At 45.9% G+C, this 25,300-nt stretch overlaps 1 protein-coding gene across 1 annotated transcript in view; it reads right to left on the bottom strand.

Moving 5' to 3' along the window:
* Nucleotides 1-25,300, bottom strand: part of TM9SF2 (transmembrane 9 superfamily member 2) — a 262,110-nt gene that overhangs the window by 180,784 nt on the left and 56,026 nt on the right. Inside the window, exon 5 of the mRNA XM_085622258.1 lies at nt 12,852-12,981. Coding sequence (XP_085478384.1) covers nt 12,852-12,981 — 130 coding nt within the window. The remainder of the gene's footprint in view (nt 1-12,851; nt 12,982-25,300) is intronic.

The following is a 25,300-nucleotide window of genomic DNA, read 5'->3' as shown; positions in this document are numbered from 1 at the left end:
GTCCCGGTGGAATGTCTTTGGACTTAAACTCAATTTCCAGCTCAGAATCAGATTCTGGGATAGAAAACGCTCCCTCCTCTTCCGCTGCGGACGCTTCGACTTCTTCGTGTTCGGATTCTTTTCCGAAGATATCTGGAGTATGTTGTATGTTTTGTCGCTGCATGTCTCTTTGTCGAGCCCGACTATCCTGCAGAGTCTTTTTCGATCGGAACAACAGACAAGCCTCACAATAATCTTCTTTGTGCTACGGTGAGAGGCACAAGTTGCAGACTTTATGCAGGTCGGTGCGAGGGTACTTTGAGTGGCACCCATAGGAGAAAATTGAAATGGAGTCCGTTCTATTGGCAGAAGGCTGGCTAGTGAGGAACGGAGTAGAAGTCAGCCAATGCAGCCAGGCCCGAAGGCCGCCCACGAGGTCTTTGACAGAAGATGGAGTTTGACGATCGATTTGATATATGGAGAATAGTGAAAACGCGTTCGATAACAATATCGTTGAGGTTAAAGTGGATTGCGCACCGAGGGGAACCCAAAGGATGGTTTGGAACCGGAGTGCCGCAAAGCACGTCAGAACCCGAAGGCAGAAAGCAAACAATCTAACAATTGAGTCGATGCCCATGCGCAATATCACTGAAAGGAGGAGTCACCTTACCTTGTGAGTGGAAAAGACTTATTCGAAGAAAAACAACTTGCAAACATCCGGACCAAACACTAGATGGCAGGAGTATGCGAAGCCTGTGTATCTACAGCACACATGCCTCGAAAAGGTTATTTCCTTTAATCACTACTGCAGCTATTCATGTCGCTGTTTCTTCCAAAGGGTAAGTTACTTACCTGTAATCCTAGTTCTCTTCCAGGGGTATCCTCATCTTAAAGTCATAAGCACTGAATATTCCCGCCCATGTGCGGAGACCCCGGAAATAATAAAATCATATATGTAAAAAACATACATATATACAGCTCTGTATATGTATAAACCTATATTATTTTTTCCCAAGCAAATGCAGCCCCTAAAAAAGAAGGCTAGGCAATGTATAAATACACATCCAATAATACATATAGGTATAATAAAACACCTAAATCTTTTTTTTTTTTTTTTTAATGAGGTAAACACTCATGAGAAAGCAAAAAAGAAAACTGTGGGAAACACAGATCCACAACACATTGCTAGGCTGCATTGCAATACAATACCATAGAGACTAAAAAGCCCTGTATAGGTAAAAACTGGCACCGTGCCTTTAAGGCAGCCCTGGCTTCCATATCCCATCATGCCTCAGGGGTGACAGTTAGGTCAGTTGTTCTTTGCGGGACCGTAGTCCTAACACAAAGATATATCCTTTCCATAACGAATAATACACTTCTTCTCATTTGCCTGGGGAGGTGGGTGGGTTGCTTATGACTTTGATGAGGATACCCCTGGAAGAGAACTAGGATTACAGGTAAGTAACTTACCCTTCTCTTCCAGGGGATCCTCATCAATAGTCATAAGCACTGAATAGAGTAGCAAGCTCACCTTCCACCTGCAGGCAAATGAAAAAAAGATTGTACCACCCATGGAGAAAAAGAATCATGAAAATGATTATGAATGGAACAGATTCCTCAAGGAGGCTTGTCCTACTTGAGTGTCTGCTCTGGTGTCCGAGTCCAGACAATAGTGTCTGGTAAAGGTGTGGACAGATCTCCAAGTGGCTGCCTTGCAGATCTCGGAGAGTGGGACATTATTGAGAAAAGCAGCGGTAGCCGCTTTTCCTCTTGTAGAGTGCGCTCTAGGGCGCGCCCCCAATGGTTTCTGAGCCAGTTGGTAGGCCAATGTAATACATGAAACAATCCACCTAGCAATGGAACGTTTGGATGCAGCAAAGCGCATACGGACAACCCCATAGTTCACAAACAGTTGATCAGATTTCCTGACATTCTTAGTCCTATCTAGATAGAATTTTAGGACCCTTTTAACATCTAGAGAATGCAACGTCCTCTCCGCCGGAGAGGAGGGGTTGGGAAAAAAGGTTGGTAAGGAGATGGTTTGGTTTACATGAAACTCCGATACCACCTTAGGAAGGAACGAGGGATGAGTCCTCATCACTACCCTATTGAGATGAAACGTAGTGTAGGGTTCTTTAGAACAGAGGGCCTGTATCTCACTGACCCTCCGTGCTGAAGTGATGGCTATTAAAAAGGCTGTCTTCCATGTGAGGTGCTGTAGGGTAGCCTTATGAATAGGCTCAAAGGGAGAACCCATGAGCCTTGACAGAACCAAGTTTAGCTCCCAGGAAGGAGAGGGAGGTCTCACAGGGGGATAGACTTTGAGACCTTGCAAGAAATCCTTCACCACCTGCACCTTAAAAAATGACTGCTGTGAAGGCGAACGCCTGTATGCTGTTATGGCTGCTAGGTGAACCTTTATGGATGAAAATTTCAACCCTGCCCTCGCTAAATGTAGAAGATAGGGCAAAATTACATCCTCCTGGCATTTAGTTGGATCATAATGATGCTGAGCACACCATATATAAAACCTTTTCCACTTACAGAAGTAGGAGTGTCTCGTCGAAGGCCTCCTGGCTTCCTTCAGTATGGACATACACTCTTGAGGGAGGTTCAGATGGCCATACTGGAGGACTTCAGGAGCCATGCTGTTCAGCTCAGCGAGGGAAGGCTGGGATGGTAAATCTTCCCCCGCATCTTGGACAACAAGTCCGGCCTGCACGGCAGCCGCTTGTGGGGGCGGATCGACATGTGTAGGAGATCCGTGTACCACCACTGCCTCGGCCAGTCCGGTGCTATGAGTATCATCTTGGCTGATGAATTCTGCAGCTTGGTCACCACCTTGGGGATTAGTGGGAGAGGCGGAAAAGCGTACACAAATGTAATTGACCAATTGATCAAAAGGGCATTCCCTAGGGATCCTGGTCGATGGTATCTTGAGGCGAAGCCTCGGCATTTTGTGTTTTGCTCGTCCGCGAAGAGGTCCACTTGCGGACGCCCCCATTCCACGAAGATGTCTTCTAACACCTCGTCGTTTATTACCCAGTCCTCTGGTTCTTGAAAATGCCGACTGAGTAAGTCCGCTTGCACGTTGAGTTCTCCTGGTAGGTGCACCGCTTTCAATGAGATGTTCCTTGCTAGGATCCAGTGCCACAGGGACTGAGCTTCCAGCGAGAGCGTCCTGGATCGAGTACCCCCCTGCTTGTTCAGGTAGTACATTGTGGTGGTATTGTCCGTCTGCACTAGAATAGTACTCGTCGTGATCGCAGGCAGGAACGCTTTGAGGGCTAGGTGGACTGCCCTGAGCTCCAGCATGTTGATGTGGTACAACTGCTCGCTGCTGGACCACTGTCCCTGAGTTTGCAGAGACCCAAAATGCGCACCCCATCCCTGAAGGGATGCGTCGGTGATTAAGGTCTGAGTTGGGGGCTCTTGATGGAAGGGGATCCCCACTTGTAGATTCATTGGCTTCAGCCACCACTTGACTGACTGCTTGGCTGCAGAGGAGAGGCACACTTTTTCTTCCCACAGGGAGTTCCTTTGATCCCATTTGTCCTCGAGATCTTGCTGGAGAGGACGCATCCTTAGCCTGGCATTGGGCACTAGGAAAATGCAGGATGCCATGGCCCCTAGCAGAGATGAGATTTGCCTTGCCGACGACAGATTGTTGGTTATAATCTGCCTGCCTTTTAGAATAATGGATGACTGTCTTTCCTCCGAAGGAAACACTTTTCCTACTACGGAGTCTATAGTTGCACCCAGGTAGTGGATCCTCTGCGTTGGTGAAAAATTGGACTTTCTGGCATTCACTCTGAGACCCAACTTGCGACACAAGTTCAGGCATAGCGACAGCTGTGACCGCACATTCTGAGGCGATGAGCCCTTTATTAGCCAGTCGTCTAGGTAGGGATAGACGAAGACTCCTGCGCACCTCAGAGCAGCCGCTACTACTGCCACGCATTTTGTGAATACTCGAGGAGCTGACTTCAGGCCAAATGGGAGGACTTTGAACTGATAGTGAGAGTTGCCTACCACAAACCTGAGAAATTTTCGATGATTCAGCAGGATGGGAATATGGAAATATGCGTCCTGAAGGTCCAGCGAACACATCCAATCGCCCATCCGGAGAAGAGGATATATTTGGTGGAGCGCCAGCATGCGAAATTTTTCCTTTCTTATGTGTTTGTTCAGTATCCGTAGGTCTAAAATGGGTCTGAACTCTGCCTTCACACTCCTCTTTTGAATGAGAAAGTATCTGGAGTAAACTCCCTTTCCTCTTTGGTTTTTGGGTACCTTTTCTATTGCAGATTTGAGTAGAAGCGTCGCTACCTCTTCTCTGAGCTGCTTCAGATGCTGGGATGAATTGACAGGAGGAATTGATGGGGGGTGACTTCTGAAACGAAGCGAGTACCCATGACGCAGTATTTTCAGGACCCACTTGTCCTTTGTGATGGATTGCCACTCTGGAAGATGATGTGCAACACTTCCTCCCACCGGAGCGGTGGACAGCATCGGAGGAAGCGGCTTCTCATTGCTTCCCCGGAGCTTTGTTTCCAGCATTAGTCTGCCTGTTGTTACCCCGTCCCCTGGATGGTTTGCGGGACTGGTATTGCTGTTTCTTTTGGCCTTGCTGGTCCTGGTTCTTTTGCCAATGAGGGGTTTGAACCCTCTGTTGGTAATTGCGCCTGTCATTTCCCTTGCGGCGTCGAAACTCTTTTCTCTTTTCAAGCCCGACGGCTTTCATGGTCTCCAGCTCTGCCTTCATACGGGCCATTTCTTCGTCTGCATGGGACCCAAAAAGAGAACTACCGGAGAAAGGCAGATTTAGAATTCTTGCCTGCGCTTCCGGTTTCAAGGCCGTCAATCTAAGCCAAGATGATCTTCTGGCTGTGATTCCGTGTGCATATTCATGCGCTGCCAGTGTTGCCCCGTCCGCCGCTGCACTTATGACCTGGTTAGAAACCAGACTTCCATCATGCAAAATTTCTTCAAAGTACCGTCTGTCCTCTGATGGAACTTTGTCAATGAACCTCTGAAGAGAGTCCCATAATGATCTATCATAGCGCCCCAGAAGCGCTGAGGCACTGGCCACCTTTAAGCTTGAGGATGCTGAGCCGCAAACTTTCCTCCCCCAGGAGTCTTGCGTCTTACTGTCTTTATCTGGCGGCACCGTCGAAGACCCAGCTACTGCATGTGTCTTCCTGGCAGCGGCGGTGATGACAGAGTCCGGTGGAGGATCTGATTTTAGAAATAGAGGATCCTCCGGAGCTGGACGGTACTTTTTTAGAATCCTCGCCGGCGCTGTTTTGGAGGTTGCTGGCATGAGAAAAATATCCATTACTGGTTGCAACAAACCAGGGACTAACGGCAATAACGGGCGTGACACTGTGCGTTCATGAAGAGTTTCAAAGATTATGGATGAAGTGGTCTCCTGAACCGGCATAGGGATATTTAATTTTGTAGCTCCTCTACACAACACTTCCTGAAACGTAGAAATATCATCCACCGGAGATACCCGAGAGGGTGGCGTCTCCGAGAGTGTCGGTGAATAATCCCTTCTGGATGATCTAGAAGAAGGGGAGGTAGAAGGGGTCCTACGTCGCCTTCTCTCTGATCTGGTCGACTCTCTTCTGCGGGAGGAAGACCTGGATCGCCTTCTTGGTGTTCTAGAGTGACCTCGAGATTCCCTTCCCCGAGAACTTGGTCTGATCGGTCTCGCTGGGAATTCCATGCCCCTTAATCTTGTTAGTGATGCCCTTACTGCGTCAGGCATAGCAGAGTCCTGAGGCATCTCCCTTACGGGACTCTGAGGTACCGCATTGTCCTCTTCCTGCGAACTTTCCTCTCTTGCAGGTACTGGAGATTGATGCACAAGCTCTGGCGATTCGGATCTTGAACTTGAGCCCTCTGATCCTGAAGGCGAGATAGATATAGGACGCGGTGACTCAGGAGTTGTATATATCAGTCTATGAGGGGACTTGCGCCTTGAGACTGGTCGAATCGTAAGGCGAACATGTGACACCTCCTGCGTACCCTCAGCAGAGGGCTGCCGCGACGGTGATAGGCCTATCACCGGAGATCTTGGACTCGAATCCTCGAGGCTCAGAGCTTCTTGTCTCGACGTCCAGATTATCTTCGACGGAGGCTTTATGTACCTCTCCAAAGCTTTGGAGACCTGTGAGGACGGAGGCACCTGCCTCGACGTCGACTTCAACGGAGGCATCTGCCTCGACGTCGACTCCGACAGAGACCCCTGCCTCGACGTCGGTCTTGACGGAGGCATCTGCCTCGACGTCGACTCCGACGGAGGCCCCTGCCTCGACGTCGGCCTTGACGGAGGCGCCTGCCTCGACGTCGACTCCGACGGAGGCCCCTGCCTCGACGTCGGCCTTGACGGAGGCGCCTGCCTCGACGTCGAATGCTCAGACGACGTCGAAAGCCTCTTCGCCGACGAACGATGTTTCCTCGACGGCGATCTTGATTTTGACGGCGATCTTGGTCTCGACGTTGACTGTGTAGATCGCCTACGTTCTTCTTGCGACGTCGACTGATGTCTCGCAGACCTCGACGTCGAACGATGTCTTTCCTTCGACGACGAACGATATCTCTGTGCAGACGTCGATCGATCCTCTCTTGACGTCGACAGATGCTTTTTCGACGTTGAACTGTGGCGCCGAGTCCTCGACGCCGATCTTTTAGACGCAGTCGACGTCGAACGCATCCGCTTCGGCGCTGAATCTAAAGTCGACGATGATTTTCTCTTTGCAGCATGACTTCCCCTTGACTCCTCACCTCTCAGCGACGATCCCGCCGCTGGAGTCTTCGACGCCGAGCCCGACGCCGATGGGGAGCAAACAGGGACCAGCTGCTTCGACGTCGACCGTTCTGCTAAGCCGTACAATCTAATCCTCTCCCTCTCCTTTAAAGTCCTTTTGGAAAGGTCTTTACAAAGATGGCATGTTGCTGGAGAGTGAGAGTCCGGCAGACAGATAATACACACCTCATGTGTGTCTGAAGCAGCCTTCTTTTTTCCACAAGATGGACATGGAATAAATAAAGAAGGCATTTTTCTGACAAAAAAGCAAAAAAAAATCAGTCAGAAAAACACAGGATACTAACTTCCTCTCAGATGTTATAAGAAGAAGTCCAAAAAATCTTTAAATTGTAATAATTCTTGACTAAAGAGTCAAAAAAGAAGAGAGCTGAATTCCAGGGTCCTGACTGAAGGAGCCGGAAAGAACAACTGACCTAACTGTCACCCCTGAGGCATGATGGGATATGGAAGCCAGGGCTGCCTTAAAGGCACGGTGCCAGTTTTTACCTATACAGGGCTTTTTAGTCTCTATGGTATTGTATTGCAATGCAGCCTGCAGGCTAGCAATGTGTTGTGGATCTGTGTTTCCCACAGTTTTCTTTTTTGCTTTCTCATGAGTGTTTACCTCAAAAAAAAAAAAAAAAAAAAAAAAAAAAAAAGATTTAGGTGTTTTATTATACCTATATGTATTATTGGATGTGTATTTATACATTGCCTAGCCTTCTTTTTTAGGGGCTGCATTTGCTTGGGAAAAAATAATATAGGTTTATACATATACAGAGCTGTATATATGTATGTTTTTTACATATATGATTTTATTATTTCCGGGGTCCCCGCACATGGGCGGGAATATTCAGTGCTTATGACTATTGATGAGGATCCCCTGGAAGAGAACCCATGTGATGTCCACAAGGCACCATAATTCTTTTACGCAGCATAGATTTTATAAAGGTATGAACCTCAGTCACCAAACTGGCCATTTATGCACCCAGACCCGGGCTGCAACAATGACCTGCAGCTGACAGACTGAACACATTTATTTGCATTTCCTCAATATCCATTCCTGGAGGTGTAGGTAGCGGAGGCGTAGGTGTCAGACCCTCCCCTACTGCTGAGACAGGTAGCCAGGTAAATGTACTTGCTCAACATCTGTTGGTACCTCCTGGCCCAGTCTAGGGCGATTAAGATGACTTGGGTCTGGTTCGTCCAATTATTCTTCAGAACTCAAGGCCAGAGAGAGATAGGTTGGAACATGAACAGAAGATCAGTGTGCCACTGCAGTAAGAATGAGTCTTCCAGTAACTTTCCTATAAGATAATCCAAATTGCAATAGTTCTGTCAATGCGTGTTTGACAAGAGGCGAACAGAAATAGACAGGGCATGCCATATTGATCGAAGATGTCCCTTGCCTCCTCATGATGGTGATGCCACTCGTGACCTGCCAGCTGATGTCCACTCAGCTGATTTCCTCTGGCATTCAGAGATCCTGCAAGGTGGTTGGCTATCTAAAAGATTTACTACTGATCAAGCCAGATGGTTGGCTAACTGAAAGCCACCTCGAGAGAAATCAGGCCTCAAGATGCAGGGCCACTCTTCCACTTGGCTTGTTGCAGTAACACATGGCAGTCGAGTTGTACGTGAGGATATGCACCAGCTCCCCTTGATGATCGACAGGAAGGCTATTAAGGCCAGATAAATCACCAGACCAAAGGCCTCTGATCCCCTCCTCCTCAACCCAGCAGGGAATGCCTTGGTCACAATCATGAAGTCTGTGTAGAGAAGGGAGAGGCATGCTGCAGATCAAATTGGCGTTTGTCTGCCACCCCATATGATCCTGAACTGTCGCCTGCAAGCTCTGGATGGAGTTAAAGAGGCAGCTCATGCTGGGCCTACTAAATTTGGAGTTCCACTGCTGGATCCGCATATGTATCTGACGTTCGGGACAAGGAGAATGCACAAGGCTAGGAGACCATGAAACCTCAAAGTTATCCTCACCAAGAGACAGGATTGAGGCTCAAACATCAGGATCATATTCAGAATGTCCCAGACCCACGACGGAGTAAAGGCCTTGAACGCCACTATGTTCAGAACAGCCCAATGAAGAAAATTGTTTGTATGGGGCTCAGGTGGGACTTTGGCTCGTTAACAAAAAACCCCAATGATGTCAGGAGCACAGTTGTCTTCCAGAGGTGGCCGAGACTGACTGAGCAGAGCTCGCATTGAGCAGTTAGCTGTCGAGGTACAGGAATACATGTATCCTCAACCTTTAAAGATGGCTGCCAAGAACAACCATCCCTTTTGTGAACATTTGAGGGGTTGAGGTAAGACCGAAGGGAAGCACAGCAAATTTGAGGCTCTGTCTCAGTGGAAACCGTGGATAACTCCTGTGAGACTGCTGATAGGGTAAACGAAAATAAGTGTCCTGCAAGTCCAGGGACATTATTCAGTCTACAGGATCCAGAGCAGAAGAAATCTGAGACCAGATGAGCATTATGAATTTGTCTTCCCTCAAGAAGTCATTCAGTGGGTCAGAGGGTCAGTAAAGGACTTTGCCACTACCCATCCTTGGAACGAGGTATAGCACAAATAGCACCCACCCCTCTCCTCCATCAGAATCTGGCATCTGCTCAATGGTACCCTTGGCCAGTAGAAGATTGACTTCTTGCAGGAAGATCAATGAATGGTCCTCCGAGAGTCACCAATGCAGAGGCTAAAAGGGGCATGAAGGAAATGAAAGGTAGGGCATATCTCCTTTGAATGATTTGCAAAACCGATCTGTTTAATGAGAAGTATCTCCAGTGGCGGAAGAAATTTACCTTGCCAGCTACTGGCTGAGTATGGGCAAATTAAAGCAGCTTGTCAGCCGCTGCGCAGCTACCCACTATGAGCTGCTGAGCTTGCCCTGAGTGGGCTTAGTCTGCTGAAACAGAAAACAATAGAATCTTCGGATTTGACAGTCAATGTTCCAATACCTTAGATCAGAGAAAAACTTCTGAAATAACTTGCTAACAAACAAGGCAAGCTGTCCCCAAAGTGCAAGCAGCCCGACCTCTGCCCCAAAAGGACTAGGTCTACCATTGCTGCACAGGTGGGAAGGACTGGTGATGCCTGTAAGCTAGCCCCGTGAAATAACCCTATATTTTCTTTGCTGTTGGTGGAAATGGTTGGCAAGAGACAAGAGTCCCAAGGATTGTGCTGTGGCTCGACTGTCCTTCAATCATTTGCGTGCCCAACCAGTCTTCTCACTTAACGATCTGGAGCCATCAAACAGCTTGACCATCAAAAATGCTTGGCATCTTCTGAAAACCCAGTTGATCTCATCTTGGAGCGCCTTCTAAGAATCACAGTAGTGCCAATAGCTCTGCCAAAACAGTCTGTGGTGTCCAAACCCAGCAATCAAAAAAATACTTTGTAGTGTGTCCTGGCCATCACGTACTGTTTAGCCAGCAAGGGTCTGAGGTCTTCTACGACAGCAGACAAAATCTCCCTGACTGTGTCCCATAAACAATGGGTGTACCTGCACAGAAGGCACACGGCACCAAAGGATTGCAAGGTTAATCTAGCTGAAGAAATTATTCTCTTTCCGAAGGCATTAATATGTGGAGGGATGGTCAGAAAGGCATTAGAAGCGACTTTAGTTGACTCCTCTACCACCAGCCTAGGTCGGTCCCAAGTCACCTAGAATGAGGGCTAGAGCACTGCATAGATCAGGAGATCATGAGAAGGTCTATGAAAGCCTCATAGAACGACAATCGTGGACTTGCAGACATAGGACCTGGCTTAGGATCACTTAATAAATTTGTTTCAGGTTCAACAGTAGTTAACTGTAAATCTAACACTTCTGGTGCCCTTAACACAACTACTATGAAAGAGTCACTTTCTTCAGCTGGCCCCATTGGCAAGTGCAGCTCAGACTTTGGATATATATCTAGCCCACTGGCATTTTGTAAATCAGGTGTAATGATGTGAGAGTAGGTTGTAGTCATCATCAATCATCACCATCATAATCATCATTTTAGGGGGGGGGGGGGGGGGGGGGGGGGGACGACTTTTCACAACCTGAACTACATCGAATTTGAAACAGAATAAGGCCTCCAGCATTGATAATAGTGGTGTCGGGGCAGATGGGGAGGATTTCAATCTGGATGCATACTGACTGATTGTGATTTTTCGTGACATAGGACTGAAGCAGGCCAAAAGCTCGGGGTAGGTGACCAGCATTGCTGTCAGTGGAGTCTATATTGGTGCTGACCCAGATGGGTTAGTGCCAACCCAGGGGCCAAGCTGGAAGTCTAAACAGCCATCAGAGACCCAACAACAGGTCCCAGGAGGTCTGTACGCACCAAGGGAGGGCCCACTGGAGGAAATTCATATGGAACCCCTATGGCTTGTGGGGCTAAACATGCAGCAGAGGGAGCCAGAAGGATCTTAAAGAGCTACACCATGGGCTTCTTGAATGCCTCCATTTGCTGTGGGGGTAGACGGGGAATTTGTGGCGCAACAAGGGTCAGTTCTGAGTCAGAAGATGGTTGCGGGGTATGAAATTTCAATTGAAGCCCTTGCACATTCATTGCCTGATTTTGACTGGCATAATCAGGTCAAGGGTCACTGACCTTCCTGGTACTTATGTCGTGTCCTCCTGTTCCCAGAAGACTTTTAGAGGGAAAGAGGCTACTCGAATGTCATCTCATGCTTGCCCCTTGACTTCTAGCTAGAGCAGGACCTACATTTTGACCGGTATCTTCTTATGTTTAGCAAGGCAGAGTTTCACCTCTTGCTCCTGGATTACATTCCAGGGCGCGAGAGAACATTTATCGCATGACTGGAGCCTAACCACCAAAGAGAGACACACAATGCAGTTTTGACACAAACATTGCTCCTGCACTTGCGGCCCAGCTTGAATCCTATTGTTTTTTGCTGGCACACTCTCAGGTAATTTTCGTACTATTAAAGAAAAAAAGTTTGGAGCAAAGCTCTAAATCTGCATAGAGAGGCACTGAAAAAAAGAAACTTGTCAACCCGAATGGGTGGCCCTTATATGAGGCTTTGATCCCTCACTTTCTTGATGGTATGGAATAATTTCAAGATGATAGAAAGTCACAGCGGACCCACATGGTACCACCTATCGAAGCATTGCAGGAAAATTCTGATCCAGTCTGGTGCCATAAAATATTTTAAAGATGAGGAATCTGCAGTAGGAAGGATCCATCAGAATGCAGCAGATCACTCAATGGGAAATGGATGCTTCCGACACGCCTGGATCATAGGGCTTGTGGCTCATTATTACGGAGCCAGGTGGAACCCATAACATGGGTAAAGAAACCAGGGATCCAGAGGATTGATTGGCTGATGGGTGTTCCAAGCAGCTACTTGGCTGGAGGGATTTAGAAAATACCAGGTGCAAACAGGTATGATGTATGGGAATGGCCAGATTAGAGGCAGGAGGAACTTCTGTAATGTTCAAGAGTTGGGATGACTTATCCTGGGGTTATTTTTCCTGAGTCCTCGAGAGGGGAGCAAAGACAAAGAACAGATGACTCCCGCAAAAGAACATGCTCCACTGTCAAGTAGGGCAGGGATCTGCACTCCATGGCTTGAATGAAACTGCATCTTCCTTAGGGTGCTTGAACACAAAGAACTCTGCTCAAACATACACTTAAAGCAACAGAAAAGAGAAGGTTAATTAACACCAAAAGACAGAACATTCACCCTTTCTTATTACAGAAAAATATTTTAACAGTCAACTATCTTACCCAAACCGGACATACCAGGAAATTCAAAATTGCAGTAAAAAGTACTAAGCTGAACTTGATTGGTACTCCTTTTATCTATCCATCTATAATACATATGATAATATATCTCTATATATCCATCTATAATATATCTATATCTATATATGTAATATATAAGAAAGGTGAAAGTACTGCTCAAGCATATTATTCAAAACTATTCAAATGTGGTATGGTCCTCAAAGGGGAAAAAAAATCATACTCAAGTCTGTCATTGGTTCGCCTGTTAATGTGACCTAATGAAACAAGATGTGATCTGATTAACTTACATTAATAACACAGGCATCTTTGGGGTGTCCATCTTCGGTTACATAGCAACCGATTGGAAAACCAGGGTTGCAAAACCTCTGCCCATCTTCAACGTCATAACACCAGGTAACTGGCATATTATCCACAATCCTGTAATTTAAATAACACATTGAAGAAAAGAAAAAAGAAAACATGGGGTCAGCCTGTTAGTTTAGCACCACAGTCAACATATATTTTAACAGCACTACTAAACAAAGGCCAGGTATGTCAACTACTGTACCTTTTTGAAACAGCGCACATTTGTGTAAATATGATCATAACAATTATATTTAGAAGTGCTTCACTATTGAAATATTGGGGGGGAATATAGAATAAAAATAAATATTAACAAAAATACATAAAACTACGGAAAAATATTAATAAAAATTAATAAATAAATCAGCTTTATGTACAGCAACACTTGAAAGTCTGAGTTTCTAAATAATCATCCATTCATGTACATTGGGGACTTCATATAATACAAATGTACATCTTTATTATTTTCCATGTACACCTTTTTATATAGTTCTGTATCCACATATTACTTTACTTCTACTGTAGATAAAAAAATAAATTCACATCCTATACCTCTTTCAATATATCCTTTACCTCTGACTCATACCAAACCTCATTTTACTACTTTGATCCCCAAGTAATACTTTTTAGACTCGTCTCTCCTCTATCCTTCCATTATCCAATTAAATCTAATTAACAGGCAGACATGTCCATGTCCCAATTAAGAGCTTAGATTTCCCCTTTACTAATGGACCACTAATCCACTGTGTGTTCCGAAGTATCGTGCTACTCCCCATAAAGCGCTTCTACGCCTCATCATAGTCATATGCAGGAATAGTAAGCACTATAGAAATACAATTACAATCACTTAGCGCTAATCAGGTTGCCCAACCCGACGTGAAACATGGAGGCCGACCTTGACCACCTATTCAGCACTGTCACAATGAGGTGATATACTTCTGCTGTGGACATATTATTTTGCTATTGAGCTAACATGTATGTGTGTTCAAATTGTCTCAGTTATCTAGTACCTCAGGCAAAAATAATTTTAAGAGCTAGTATCAAGGCTTATGTGTGGGTGGTGCAAGCTCCCTCCAAAGTAGTAACCAAGTGCCTTGCTAGGTAAAATACAGGTCAATGAGGAAACCAGGGCTCAGTATAGGAGTAGTGGCACAAAGAAGCAGACGTTCTTGCACAAAAATGAGTGTTAACTATTTAAAGAGCGCCAAACCAACATGAAGTCAAGAAACCAATCATAAAATTCCCAAACCAATTTAGGAAAAAAAGAGACTAGTTTGATGACTGAGACAAGCATAAAACAAAAAGCTTATATCTGGGGGAATAAGGGAACATTATATTTTTTAAGGGCATTCCAAAACACACCTAAAATAACTGCAGCGTAAATCAATGCTACTTCAAGTGTATTACCAAAAGCGTCCATCAGAGGTCCCTGTTGCATCGAAAACGAAAACCAGTTAGCAGAAACATTATGCCTCACACAGGCTGGAAAGGTTATGTGTAGGGTCAATTACATTCTAGGCTGATACACTTAATTGACACTCCTAAAGTTCAAAAACTACAAGCGATACCTTTCCAGATACAAGGACCCCGAAATAAGTAGATGACAGGCTCAACAACTTACACCAGCTAAAGCTCCAGCACAGGTATTAGTTTCCACTTAGTTTTTTTCTCCTTTAACGATGCCTAAATGTTCCTTTATGTCCTTGGAATCCCTGGAGGCCAGCTGGTCTAACTCACTTCCAGGTCTTGGCTACAAGTGGAAGGCATACCAGGTCTCATCCCCATCACTCAAGCGGATGCAGACTACGTGTTCATCTTCCTATGATCTTCTCCGAGTCCGGTTACGTTATGAGGAAATGGTGGTGAGAAGCCTATTCTTATAACGAAGACTAGATAGTGATTGGTCATAGATCTTACAGCTATGCCCAGAGAATTCCCGCATGTGCAAATCAGCCCCTTTCAAAGCAAATCCTCTTAATCTGCTGCAAAAGCATTCTCAAAAAGTTGCTGTGAGCCCAGAAAACCCCATGGGGCCAACTTGCCAGGGAGCAGAACATCAAAAGGCTTTTTGGCACCAATCTCCTGTCCTCGATTAGTCCCCTTCCTTTAAATTTGAGGATAGCTGTACAGTAATTAATCTCCGCATGCCTTCTTACCAGAGATGCGCTGGCCGGCTAAGGCCTTATGTGCTTCCCAGAGAGTCTCATCGAAACAAGAGCAGGGAGTTAATAAAAGTCAGCGAAGGAGGGAGAGCATGGCAGGACTAAATTAGTCACCCCCAGGCTTCAAGAAAAAAATCTATTATGATAGACTCATCCTGGGAGGATATTTACCAAAAATGTACATTCATTATTGAATTCATTTTTTGCCAACTGCTCCAATAGTATTCGGATGGTCCTGGCCTCCCCAAGGAATCCTAGGAAACATTTACTTTTATTCATAAGTAGCCATTTATATTAGGGAAACATTACTAAACTCCTAACATTGCAGGGAAAGCTAATTTCAATACCTGGAGTATCCCACTTTTTACATTATGACCCCGCCAGTGTGGAAAGCTGCCTTTCCAAGTGTCAACCAAGCTTACTTTTGACGTGTGCTTGATTTAACTATTGGCTCCAGTCATTCAGAGCTTTAATTGGAGACCTAAAGTCTTGCTTTGCTGCAAAGACACTCATGTGGGTAGTATAAATCTCCAATACAACCCACACGTGACACTGGACCTTTGACACCATTGGTGCATTACCTATGCCATGTTAGTGCGCCTTTTCACACACATTCAGGTAAGGTCACTATGAACCATTGTTAATTTATTTACACAGCATGTGCACTGGGTGCCGTTTAGCAGTCTCTAAATGCACACAGTCCAAAACACCAGGAAATGCAGTACAAAATGGGGGGACGCTGTAATACGTTGCAGATACTCACAGTATCTACCAGCTTTTTCTACAAGGTCACCTCTTTGCGTTTGCCACTGCCATAAGGCAAAGGAAGATTAAAGTATGACAGTTCTTTGACTAAATCAGTAACTTAGCTCTTGCTACAGCTCAATAATAATACTTTATAATTTGGAATGCGTACATTAGCAATGCCAATGATGGATTGGGATGCGGTCCAAGCGAATGCCAGTACCTGAGATTAAATCAAGCATTCCGGCCACCATCTTGTTGTTTTTGCAATGCATTAATGTTATCACCATCATGGCTTCAGATACATACCCCACGCTGCAAGAACTCTCGTTTGCTATGCCAAGCAATCTAAATACGAAAGTCAGCATCGTTGGATTATCCTAACTTCCCCACAAAACATCCTCCTTGAAAATTGAAGAATCCAAACAACAAGCAAATTACCCACACAATTAGAAACGGTTTAGTTGTTGCATACCACGGTTAATAAATAATCAATTATACACTGACTATTTTTTTTTTAGAAGAGTGACACATTATTAGGGCAAGAAGGAAGCTTAGTACTAGATCAAGGTCCCACTGAGGCATGATAAACGGGAGGAAACCTATTAGTAAGCCCCTAAATGAATCTTAAAACTACAGGAAACTTATAAAGGGAAGGTTGGCTAGGCAAAGAAATGCAGATAAGGCAGACAGATACCCTTTAATTGTTGCAAAAGCGCAAAATTTGCTGTGCCAGGCAAAGTGCAAAACTCAAAACATCCGACAAATGGGCCTTCAAAGGGTAAATTGACTTCTCTCCACACCATTTCACAAATTTCGCCCACCTGCCAGCATAGACTATCTTGGTGGAGTGTCTTCTGGCAGATAAAATAAATGTCCACTACATCAGAACAGAGAAAGAAAAAACTTGTTGCCCCATTCAATATGCAGGCTCTGGAGGAGAGGATGTAGAACCTGCTACTACCTGCCCCAGCGATTGCGAGAGGAGGTTTACCCTGTAAGGGAGATGGAGAGGAGGGCACAAAAAAGGTAAATGAGGGCACAAAAAGGTAAATGAGATCTGTGTACCACACCTTTCGCGGTCGATTTGGGGCTATTAATATGACTTGGGTCCGGTCTTGTTGAATCTTTCTGAGAATCTGAGGAATCAATGGTTTAGAGGGGAAACACGTAAAGCAGTTGGTATCCCCTGTTTAACTGAAATGCGCCCCCCCCCCCCATTGCTCTCTGCATCGGTTACTGGAGGTTACAGAACAACGGGCAGTGCGCGATCTTGTGAGTGGCTAACTGGTCTAACTGAGGAATCCCTTATGGCCTGAAAATGTGCTGAACCACTACCGGATTGACACTCTACTCGTGATCGGCTGAATAATGTCAGCCGAGACTGTCCACACGTACATTAAGAACTCCAGCCAACTGATTTGAGATTATGCAAATCTGATGGTCCTGAGCCCAGGACTAAAGCCACAGAACTTCTCTGAAGAGAAGATACAACCCTATTCTCCCTGCTTGTTTGTATACCACATTGCAGAATAGTATTGTCTGTTAAGACCTGAAGTGACTTACCGCGAAGGGAAGGGGGGAAAAGGCCTTGAGAGCCAAATGCATCACCCCTAATTCCAGAAGAATGTGAAGCAATCTTTGCTCTGGAGACCTTGGACCTCTGTATCCTTCAAATGAGCTCCCCACCCTAGAGTGGAGCCATCTGTTATTAGTGAGGCCGCCGGAGGAGAGGGGTAAAACAGCTTCCCTTCAGACAGGTTGCCGGATACACCCAAACATTGAAGAACAGCTACAGTATCTCAGTAGATTTTGGCCAACTCCTCAAGACCTCAGTTGTGCTGAAACCACTGCTTGCAAAGGTACCACTGAAGAGCCCTCACATGCCAGCGTGCACAGTGGACCAACAGAATGCAAGAATCATTCTGAACTTTTCCTGTTTGAGGAACAAGTTCATAATCCTGAGGTCAAGGATTGGCCGTAAACTACCATACTTCCGAGACGATATGATACTTGGAGATATACGTTAATAATCGTTATGCGGAACTCTTAAAATAAAATTTTGGGGCAATGCATATTAAAATAAAAAAACTCACTAGATAGATGGACCCTTCTCCCGCTTAGATTAATTGGTAGCGTTGCTCTTATAAAAATGTCTATTTTACCACTGTTCATTTTTTTTTTTTTTTACAAATGTCCTGAGAAAAATCAATATGTTTTACTTTAAAGAAATAGAAGCAATTTGTTGCCAATTTATTTGGAGTAAGGAGGCCTCAATTTTCAGTGCTTCAACTTGATATTAGTCATGGGGGGGGGGGGCTGGCACCCCCCCCCCCCAGCTTGCACTTACTAAGAAGATTACAAGGGATCTTTGGATAACTTATTTTAGAATAAAATGGTGCAGGAAGCAGGATCTCAGATTCCAGCTTTTATTAAGACCACCAAGCTCCCCCCAAAAACTAGATACAAGACACTACAGGAGTATGGGGTTAGACTTTGGTCATTTTATTCTAAGAAGACTTTTACTGCTGGATAGGAGTACTTGAAGCTTTCAGAATGCAAAAGTTGGGACCATCATATTCAAAATAGCGGAATAAAGTTTTGGGAAAGCAATGGTTTTAAGGAACTGGGCCATTTTATAGCAGAGGGGAGGTATATAAATTGTCAGGAGATCCAGGTTAGGTGTGGAGTGTGCTGTAAGATCTTCTTTCTAGGCTATCTCCAGATTATGCAATTGTTAAAACATGATTGCGCCCCCCCCCCCCCCCCCATCTAGTATAGCCTCTGTATCTGTACTGGCTGCCCTTTTCAGAACATAGCTAAGGGGGGTGGGAAATTGGTACAGACTTTTATAGAGCCAAGGAAAGTGTTCCATAGTAACCAGCTTTTTAGATAAAATCACTCAAAAAATTAAATGCACTTTCTCAGAGTGAGTGGCAGGCTATTTCGCAGCATGGTAATATGGCATTAAGAGTGGCAAATTTTAAAAGAATGTCATTTTTAACAAGTTGGATGGCATATTATGCTACCAGAGCGTTACATAAAATGCATCCAGGAATAGAGGAGAGATGCCTTTGCTGCCATTAATTGGGACAGGGTGGCTGGCTTCATATTTTTTTTCACCTGCCCGGTGTTAGCCCAGTTTTGGGAGTAAATGTTTTCCGCCCTTAACTGTGGCCTACAGAGAAATCTAGAACCAGAGGAACAAATAGTGCTTTTTGGTTCAGTAAGGCAGAGGCAAAATGTCCCAATTTCTAAAGGAGAGGAAGCATTCATATAAACAACCAAAGAAAGTCCACTCGAAAATACAATGAATCCTTCCAGAAATATTTGTGATCCTTATGGGAAAACGATGGGTTTTCTTAAAATAACCCTCACCCACCAAAAGGTTCCTTGGTGGCATGCTTCATCATTGGGTTTTCCCGATTCATAGTAAGATCCTCTCTAATGGCATGGTCACTTATTCTTCAGAATTGGAGGACAACTAAAGTGCCAGTTTACCTAAATTGGCATAATAAAATGATGTGAACAAAAACGTTTGAGGAAGCCTAGGCAAAATGGGTGGGGGCTACTAAAAGATTTACAGCTGTATGGAAGCATATGGATAAACTACAAAGTCAAGTAGTTGATTCAAGCTAGATTTTATAAGCGTGAAAATTGTGGAATTTAAAAAGGGAAAGGGGAGCGAGGAAGAAGAAAGAAGGGAAAGGAAAAGAAATTGAACAGAATAAATACAAAAGAGGAAGAAAATATATAGGAGCTAAAAACACTGCACTTTATTGATAACACTGTTTACCCGAATTCAGGTATGGTCAGGAGTGAGTTTTGAGTGGAAACCGGGTATTGGATTATAGAATAAAGATCCAGATCAATCTTATAGGGAAACAGTAAGGAAAGCACTTTATGGGAGTTAAATGCACAGCACTTTATCACGAAGTTGTATTTTGGAAGTCCACATGGACTATTATCTCTGCATAAGAAGCAATAATGTACATAATATGGAAGGAATAGGAGATCTTAATTTTACAAATTAGAACAATATGTACAATGCTGAAATCTATATCGTGATCATATATATGATGGAATGGGCAGTGCGATGCATTCATTTTTCTCTCTAGTGCTAGGTAGGGATAAACACACTTTAGGAGTAGTCATTTGCACAATATTCGATCAATATTATATACGTTTCTCCGAATCAAATAACTAATTTAATGAAGCATCCCAATCAGTTATGTCAGTATTTTACACCATGAGAAATTTATGGATAAGAGTGAAACATGAGTTGAAGTACTGTAATAAGATACTGAATAATGTTTGGGGAGTCGTTACACTATATGATGATTTAGATCTTTTTTATTGGGAGATAAGTATAGCACTTTATGGGACCACAATGCACAGCACTTTATTAATATCACTTTGTCTAGTCTGAATTTTGTGATTACCACGTTTTAGAATGTTTGTTCAGTAATGGATGAAATTGCAAAATTCTGGATCTACTTTTTAAGATACGATGTATTTGATTTTACGAGCTATAAATAGTTATGTTTAACGCTGAAACTGATTTTCTGACGATGTAATGGTTCCGGTTAGGATATTGCCCAATAAAAAATAAAAAGAAGAACTATACCATTGCTTTCAGGCAGTCAAAAAGGCCCCAGAATCTAGGCATGTATTACGGTTACAATTGATACTCTGTTTCTTTTTCCGCTATGTGATGAATAGCCCACATTATTTTTTATACAACAAAAAGATGCTGGGGAGCAACGGTACGTGTCACTCAACGCCTTTTATGCAAACAAACCTGATGACAAGTCCCCTACCAACATCACAAAGGTATCAATCAATCAGTATTTGTACAGCGCGACTTATCACCCCGGGGGGTATCCAGGCACTGAGGAGTGGGGAGCCTTAGTCAAAAAGTCAGGTATTGTTCCCCTTCCTGAAGTCGGCACGTGATGGGAAGGTTCTGAGGTGGAGCAGGAAGTCGTTCCAAGACTTAGTGGAGAAGTAAGAGAAGGAGCGACTTGGACGCAGTGGACATCTGCGAGGACAAGTGAGGCAGATTAGAGTTGTCTGGTCAGCTGGTGGAAAGTCAGGTGGTGGTTGATGTAGGAGGGTTCAGCATTGTGGAGGGTCTTGTAGGCGTGGGTCAGCAGCCTGAACTAGCATCTCTTCTGGACAGGGAGCCAGTGGAGGTTTCTGAGGAGGGAGGGGGGGCATCATGCCAGTCCATTTTGGGGAGGTCGAGGAGTAGTCTGGCTGCAGTGTTCGGTATAGTATGTAGTCGTTTGAGGAGGTGGGAGGTTGTTCTAGCGGATAGAGCGTTTCCGTAGTACAGTCGGCTGGTGACAAGGGCTTGGGTCAATGTTTTCCTGGTGTGGGATCCATCTGAAAATATTACAAAGCATGTGGACGGTGTGAAAGCAGAAGGTGGCTACTGCGTTCGTTGACCCGGCGCTTCATGTAGTTTGCTGTACAGGATGATGCAGAGGCTGCAGACATTGCTGGTAGGGGTAGGAGAGGGTTCGCGCACAGTGGGCCACCACAAGTCATTCCACGGAGAGGCGTTGTTCCTGAAGATGAGCACTTATGTCTTATCTATGTTCTGCTTCAGGCAGTTGGATCTCATCTAGTTGGCGATGTTGGTCATGGCGTTCTGGAAGTTGCTTTTGGTTGTGGCGCTGTCTTCCATGAGAGATAGGATTAGTTGGGTGCCGTCGGCAAATTAGATGATGTTGAGTCCTTGAGTGCAGGCGATGTCGGCCAGTGGAATCATGCAAGCGTTGAAAAGGGCAGGGCTGAGGGAGGACCATTGGGGGGCTTCGCAGATAATGCTCTTGGACTCAGGAGATGAAAGACGATAGGTGGATTTTCTGTGTGCATCCTGTGAGGAAGATGACTATCCACTTGAGGGTGTTTCCACTGATGCCAATGTGGAGGAGTCTGGTGACAAGGGTGTGGTGGGAGACTGTGTTGAAGGCCGCTAAGAGGTCGAGGAAGAGAAAGAAGGCGGCAGTCTCGCCACGGTCTAGGAAGGATCTGATGTAATCGGTTGCAGCTATTAAGACAGTCTTGGTGCTGTGGTTGTGTTTGGAGCGGAAGCCAGACTGGGTGACATTGAGAAAGTTGTGTCCTTCCAGATGGTCTAAGAGCGGGCAGTTGATGGCTTTCTCCAGGACTTTGGCCAAGAAGGGGAGCAGCGAGATGTGGTGCAATTCTTGAGCTCGCTCGGGTCGGCGTTTCCAGGCATCAGGGAACGTGGCTGTGGTGATGGATGAGTTGAGGATGTCAGTGAGGGCACTGCCGATTTCCTTCTGTCCCAGGTTGAAGCCATGGTGAGGGCAGGGATCAGTCAGTGCTCCAGAGTGGATGGGGGTCATGATCGCTGTGTGATTGGTCTGGTGAGCTGTATCCATTCAGCGAGGTAGCTATGGGAGCTGCTGGTGTGAGTAAGGAGGTGAGCTAGTTGCTGTAAGAGGTCTGCTATCTTATCGTGGAAGTAGTCTGCCAGGGGGGTCGCAGTGAGTTTGGGAAGGGCAAATTGTGGTCACAGTGGCCGACTGGCAGTAAAATTCTCGGAAGATACTGAAGAGTTATTTGTGCGATTGGTGCTGGCTTCGATGCAAGTGGTTAGGGAGTCCTTTTTGGTTTCCTTGAGGCAGTGCTGGTAGTTGCTAAGGTCAGATCTGAAAGCGGTGAGGTCTGAGGGGTTTCCTGCTGGATCGCCACTGTCTCCCCAGTTGCTTACACATGTTTGAGGGTGTGGAGCTCTGGAGGGAACCAACTGGCATGCTTGGAGGGTTTCCTGGTGCTGGTTGTTTCCACAGGTGCGATGGTTCCGGTGCAGCTAGAGATCCAGAAGTTTTGGACGGCGAGCTCCAGGTTGCTGGTGGTGTTTAGGGCAGTAGTCAATTGGGTCTCTGTGATTTTTGTCCAAATGCGGGTGGGCGTGTGCGCGGGGCATGGGGGTGGGTCAAGGTGAGCCTGCAATGGAAAAGTGGACGGTGCTGTAGTCAGTTCCGGTGAGTTGGGTGGTGTGGCTGTATTTGATTCTGCAGCTGGCCGTGAAGATATGGTCCAAGGTGTGTCCTGCGCAGTGTGTGGGTATTGTGACCAGTTGCACGAGTCCAATGTTGCTCATGCTTTCGAAGAGGTTGGCGGAGCAGCTGTCATTTGAATTGTCGAGGTGGAAGTTGAGGTCGCAGAGGAAGATGTAGTGCTTGGGGAGTCGATTGCCAGGGAAGCGATGAGTTCGGAGAGGACGTTGAAGAAACCGGGGGTTTGTAAATGAGGGATCCTCTGATGGTAGTGTTTGCATCAATTTGGATATGGAAGTTGAGGTGTTTCTTGATAGATGCGATGTCTTTGTGGTGGTACATTGGAGGGTCTCCCTGTGGATGATGTTGATGCCTCCTCAGTGTTTGTTGGCCCAGTCTCTGTGTATCATCTTGTATCCGTGGGGTATTGCGATTTCGGCTGCGGCGGATGGTGTGAGCCAGGTCTCCATGATGAACATCACATCAGGGCTGTAGGTGGTGTCTCAGAGTTTGGTGGTGTGCTTGCAGAGGGAACGGGCGTTGAGCAGCATGCACTGGAGATGTTCCGGAGAGATGGAGGTTACATGTGGAGGCACGGCAGGGGGTTTTGTGTTGCAGGTGAACCGGTACCAGTGGAAGGCAAAAGGTCCTTCTGTGCGTCTCAGGCAGGTGATGCAGCAGTTGTTATGGCAGCCTTCAGGGTTCAGGACTCAGAGTTTGGAGGTGGTGTAGTGATGGATGGCTGGAGAGCTAGGGTTCCTGGTGCTGGTTGCGGTCCAGGTGCGGACGGGCGGAGACTGGCTTGCCTTTGGCGCACCAGCTGCGCAGGCACACAGCAGACTCCATGAGCAGTCTTGGGAGGTGGAAATGGCTGGATGGGAAGCAGGAGGGTGAGAACCAGCGGGATGTGGAAGCGGGAAAAACAACTTTTGCAGCAGGTGAAGTTAACAATATTACAGTACACTGGTGGCAACAGATGTGGACAGAAAAAACAGTTACTACACTTGGCAACAGTACAATAATATAAAAGGCACAAGAAAAAATTAACAAGACCAGGGTAAGGTTTTCTTTGTATCGTTTTCTTATGGCATCTTTCTCCAATGCTTTTTCTACAATTAACAGAGGCTGTTTACGACAGGATCATCCTTTTAAACCTGGAGTTTGCTATAAATAGGTGACTGCCTTTGGCCAATTCACTGAGGTAATGGACTCTTCTCAACACAAAGTATGCTTCCAGAAAAGGGGCAATTTAAAGAGAAATGTTATGCTAAGCTATTACTTGGCACCTTTCCTCTTGAAAGAGATTTGGATAGTCTAGAAGAGGATTTGTGTAACAGGAAAGAGTGCTTGCTTCACCACCCCTCAATACACCTCCCTGAAGGTTACTTTTCTAGTTTTATTGATGCCTATATGTAGTGAATGTGTCTCAAAATCATCGGGGGCTTTGAGACATTTATGTTGCACTAGACATTTGGGTTACTTGAAGACATTTAGGGCTTATTGATTTTTTTCCCTAGGTAGACAATGTTCTTAGTTTACATGTAGGTACGCTGTTCAGTGTGGCATGATAAATTCCTTTGTCGTGCACTGAAGGAATATTCAGGTCTTTTGGATCAGCACTGGCTCAATGTTAGGTCAGTTTGTGAAAAACTAACCAGAGCAACTCGGCTGGAACTGCACACAAGCATTTGCAATGCAATAGGTCTCGCAATTATAAGAGTTTGAGCTATTGGCATTGTAAAATTACAATTCCTTTTATTTATGTTTTGGTCTTAAAACAAACAAAAGGCATTGTCATTTACAATGTCAGTAGCATAAACTCGCATAAAAGCAGTGTGGGGAGTGCAGCAGTGTGCGGCGTGCAGCATTGTGCGGCGTGCAGCAGATGTGGGCAGTGTGCGGCGTGCAGCAGTGTGCGGCGGGCAGCAGTGTGCGGCGGGCAGCAGTGTGCGGCGGGCAGCGTCATGCAGCAGTGTGTGGCGTGCTGCAGTGTGTGGCGTACTGCAGTGTGTGGCATGCAGCAGTGTTTCGTGTAGCAGTGTGCGGTGTGCAGCAGTGTGCGGTGTGCAGCATTGTGCGGCGTGCAGCAGTGTGCGGCGTGCAGCAGTGTGCGGCGTGCAGCAGTGTGCGGCGTGCAGCAGTGTGCGGCGTGCAGCAGTGTGCGGCGTGCAGCAGTGTGCGGCGTGCAGCAGTGTGTGGCGTGCAGCAGTGTGTGGCGTGCAGCAGTGTGTGGCGTGCAGCAGTGTGTGGCGTGCAGCAGTGTGTGGCGTGCAACGGCATGCAGCAGTGTGTGGCGTGCAGCAGTGTGTGGCATGCAGCAGTGTGTGGCGTGCATCAGTGTGTGGCATGTAGCAGTGTCACAGTTGCAGCAGTGTGCGGCGTGCAGCAGTATGTGGCATGCAGCAGTGTGTGGCGTGCAGCAGTGTGTGGCGTGCAGCAGTGTGTGGCGTG

Source organism: Triturus cristatus, chromosome 8, assembly GCF_964204655.1.
Source record: "Triturus cristatus chromosome 8, aTriCri1.1, whole genome shotgun sequence".
NCBI classification, from domain to species: domain Eukaryota; kingdom Metazoa; phylum Chordata; class Amphibia; order Caudata; family Salamandridae; genus Triturus; species Triturus cristatus.
This window is presented reverse-complemented; position numbering and strand designations above follow the sequence as displayed.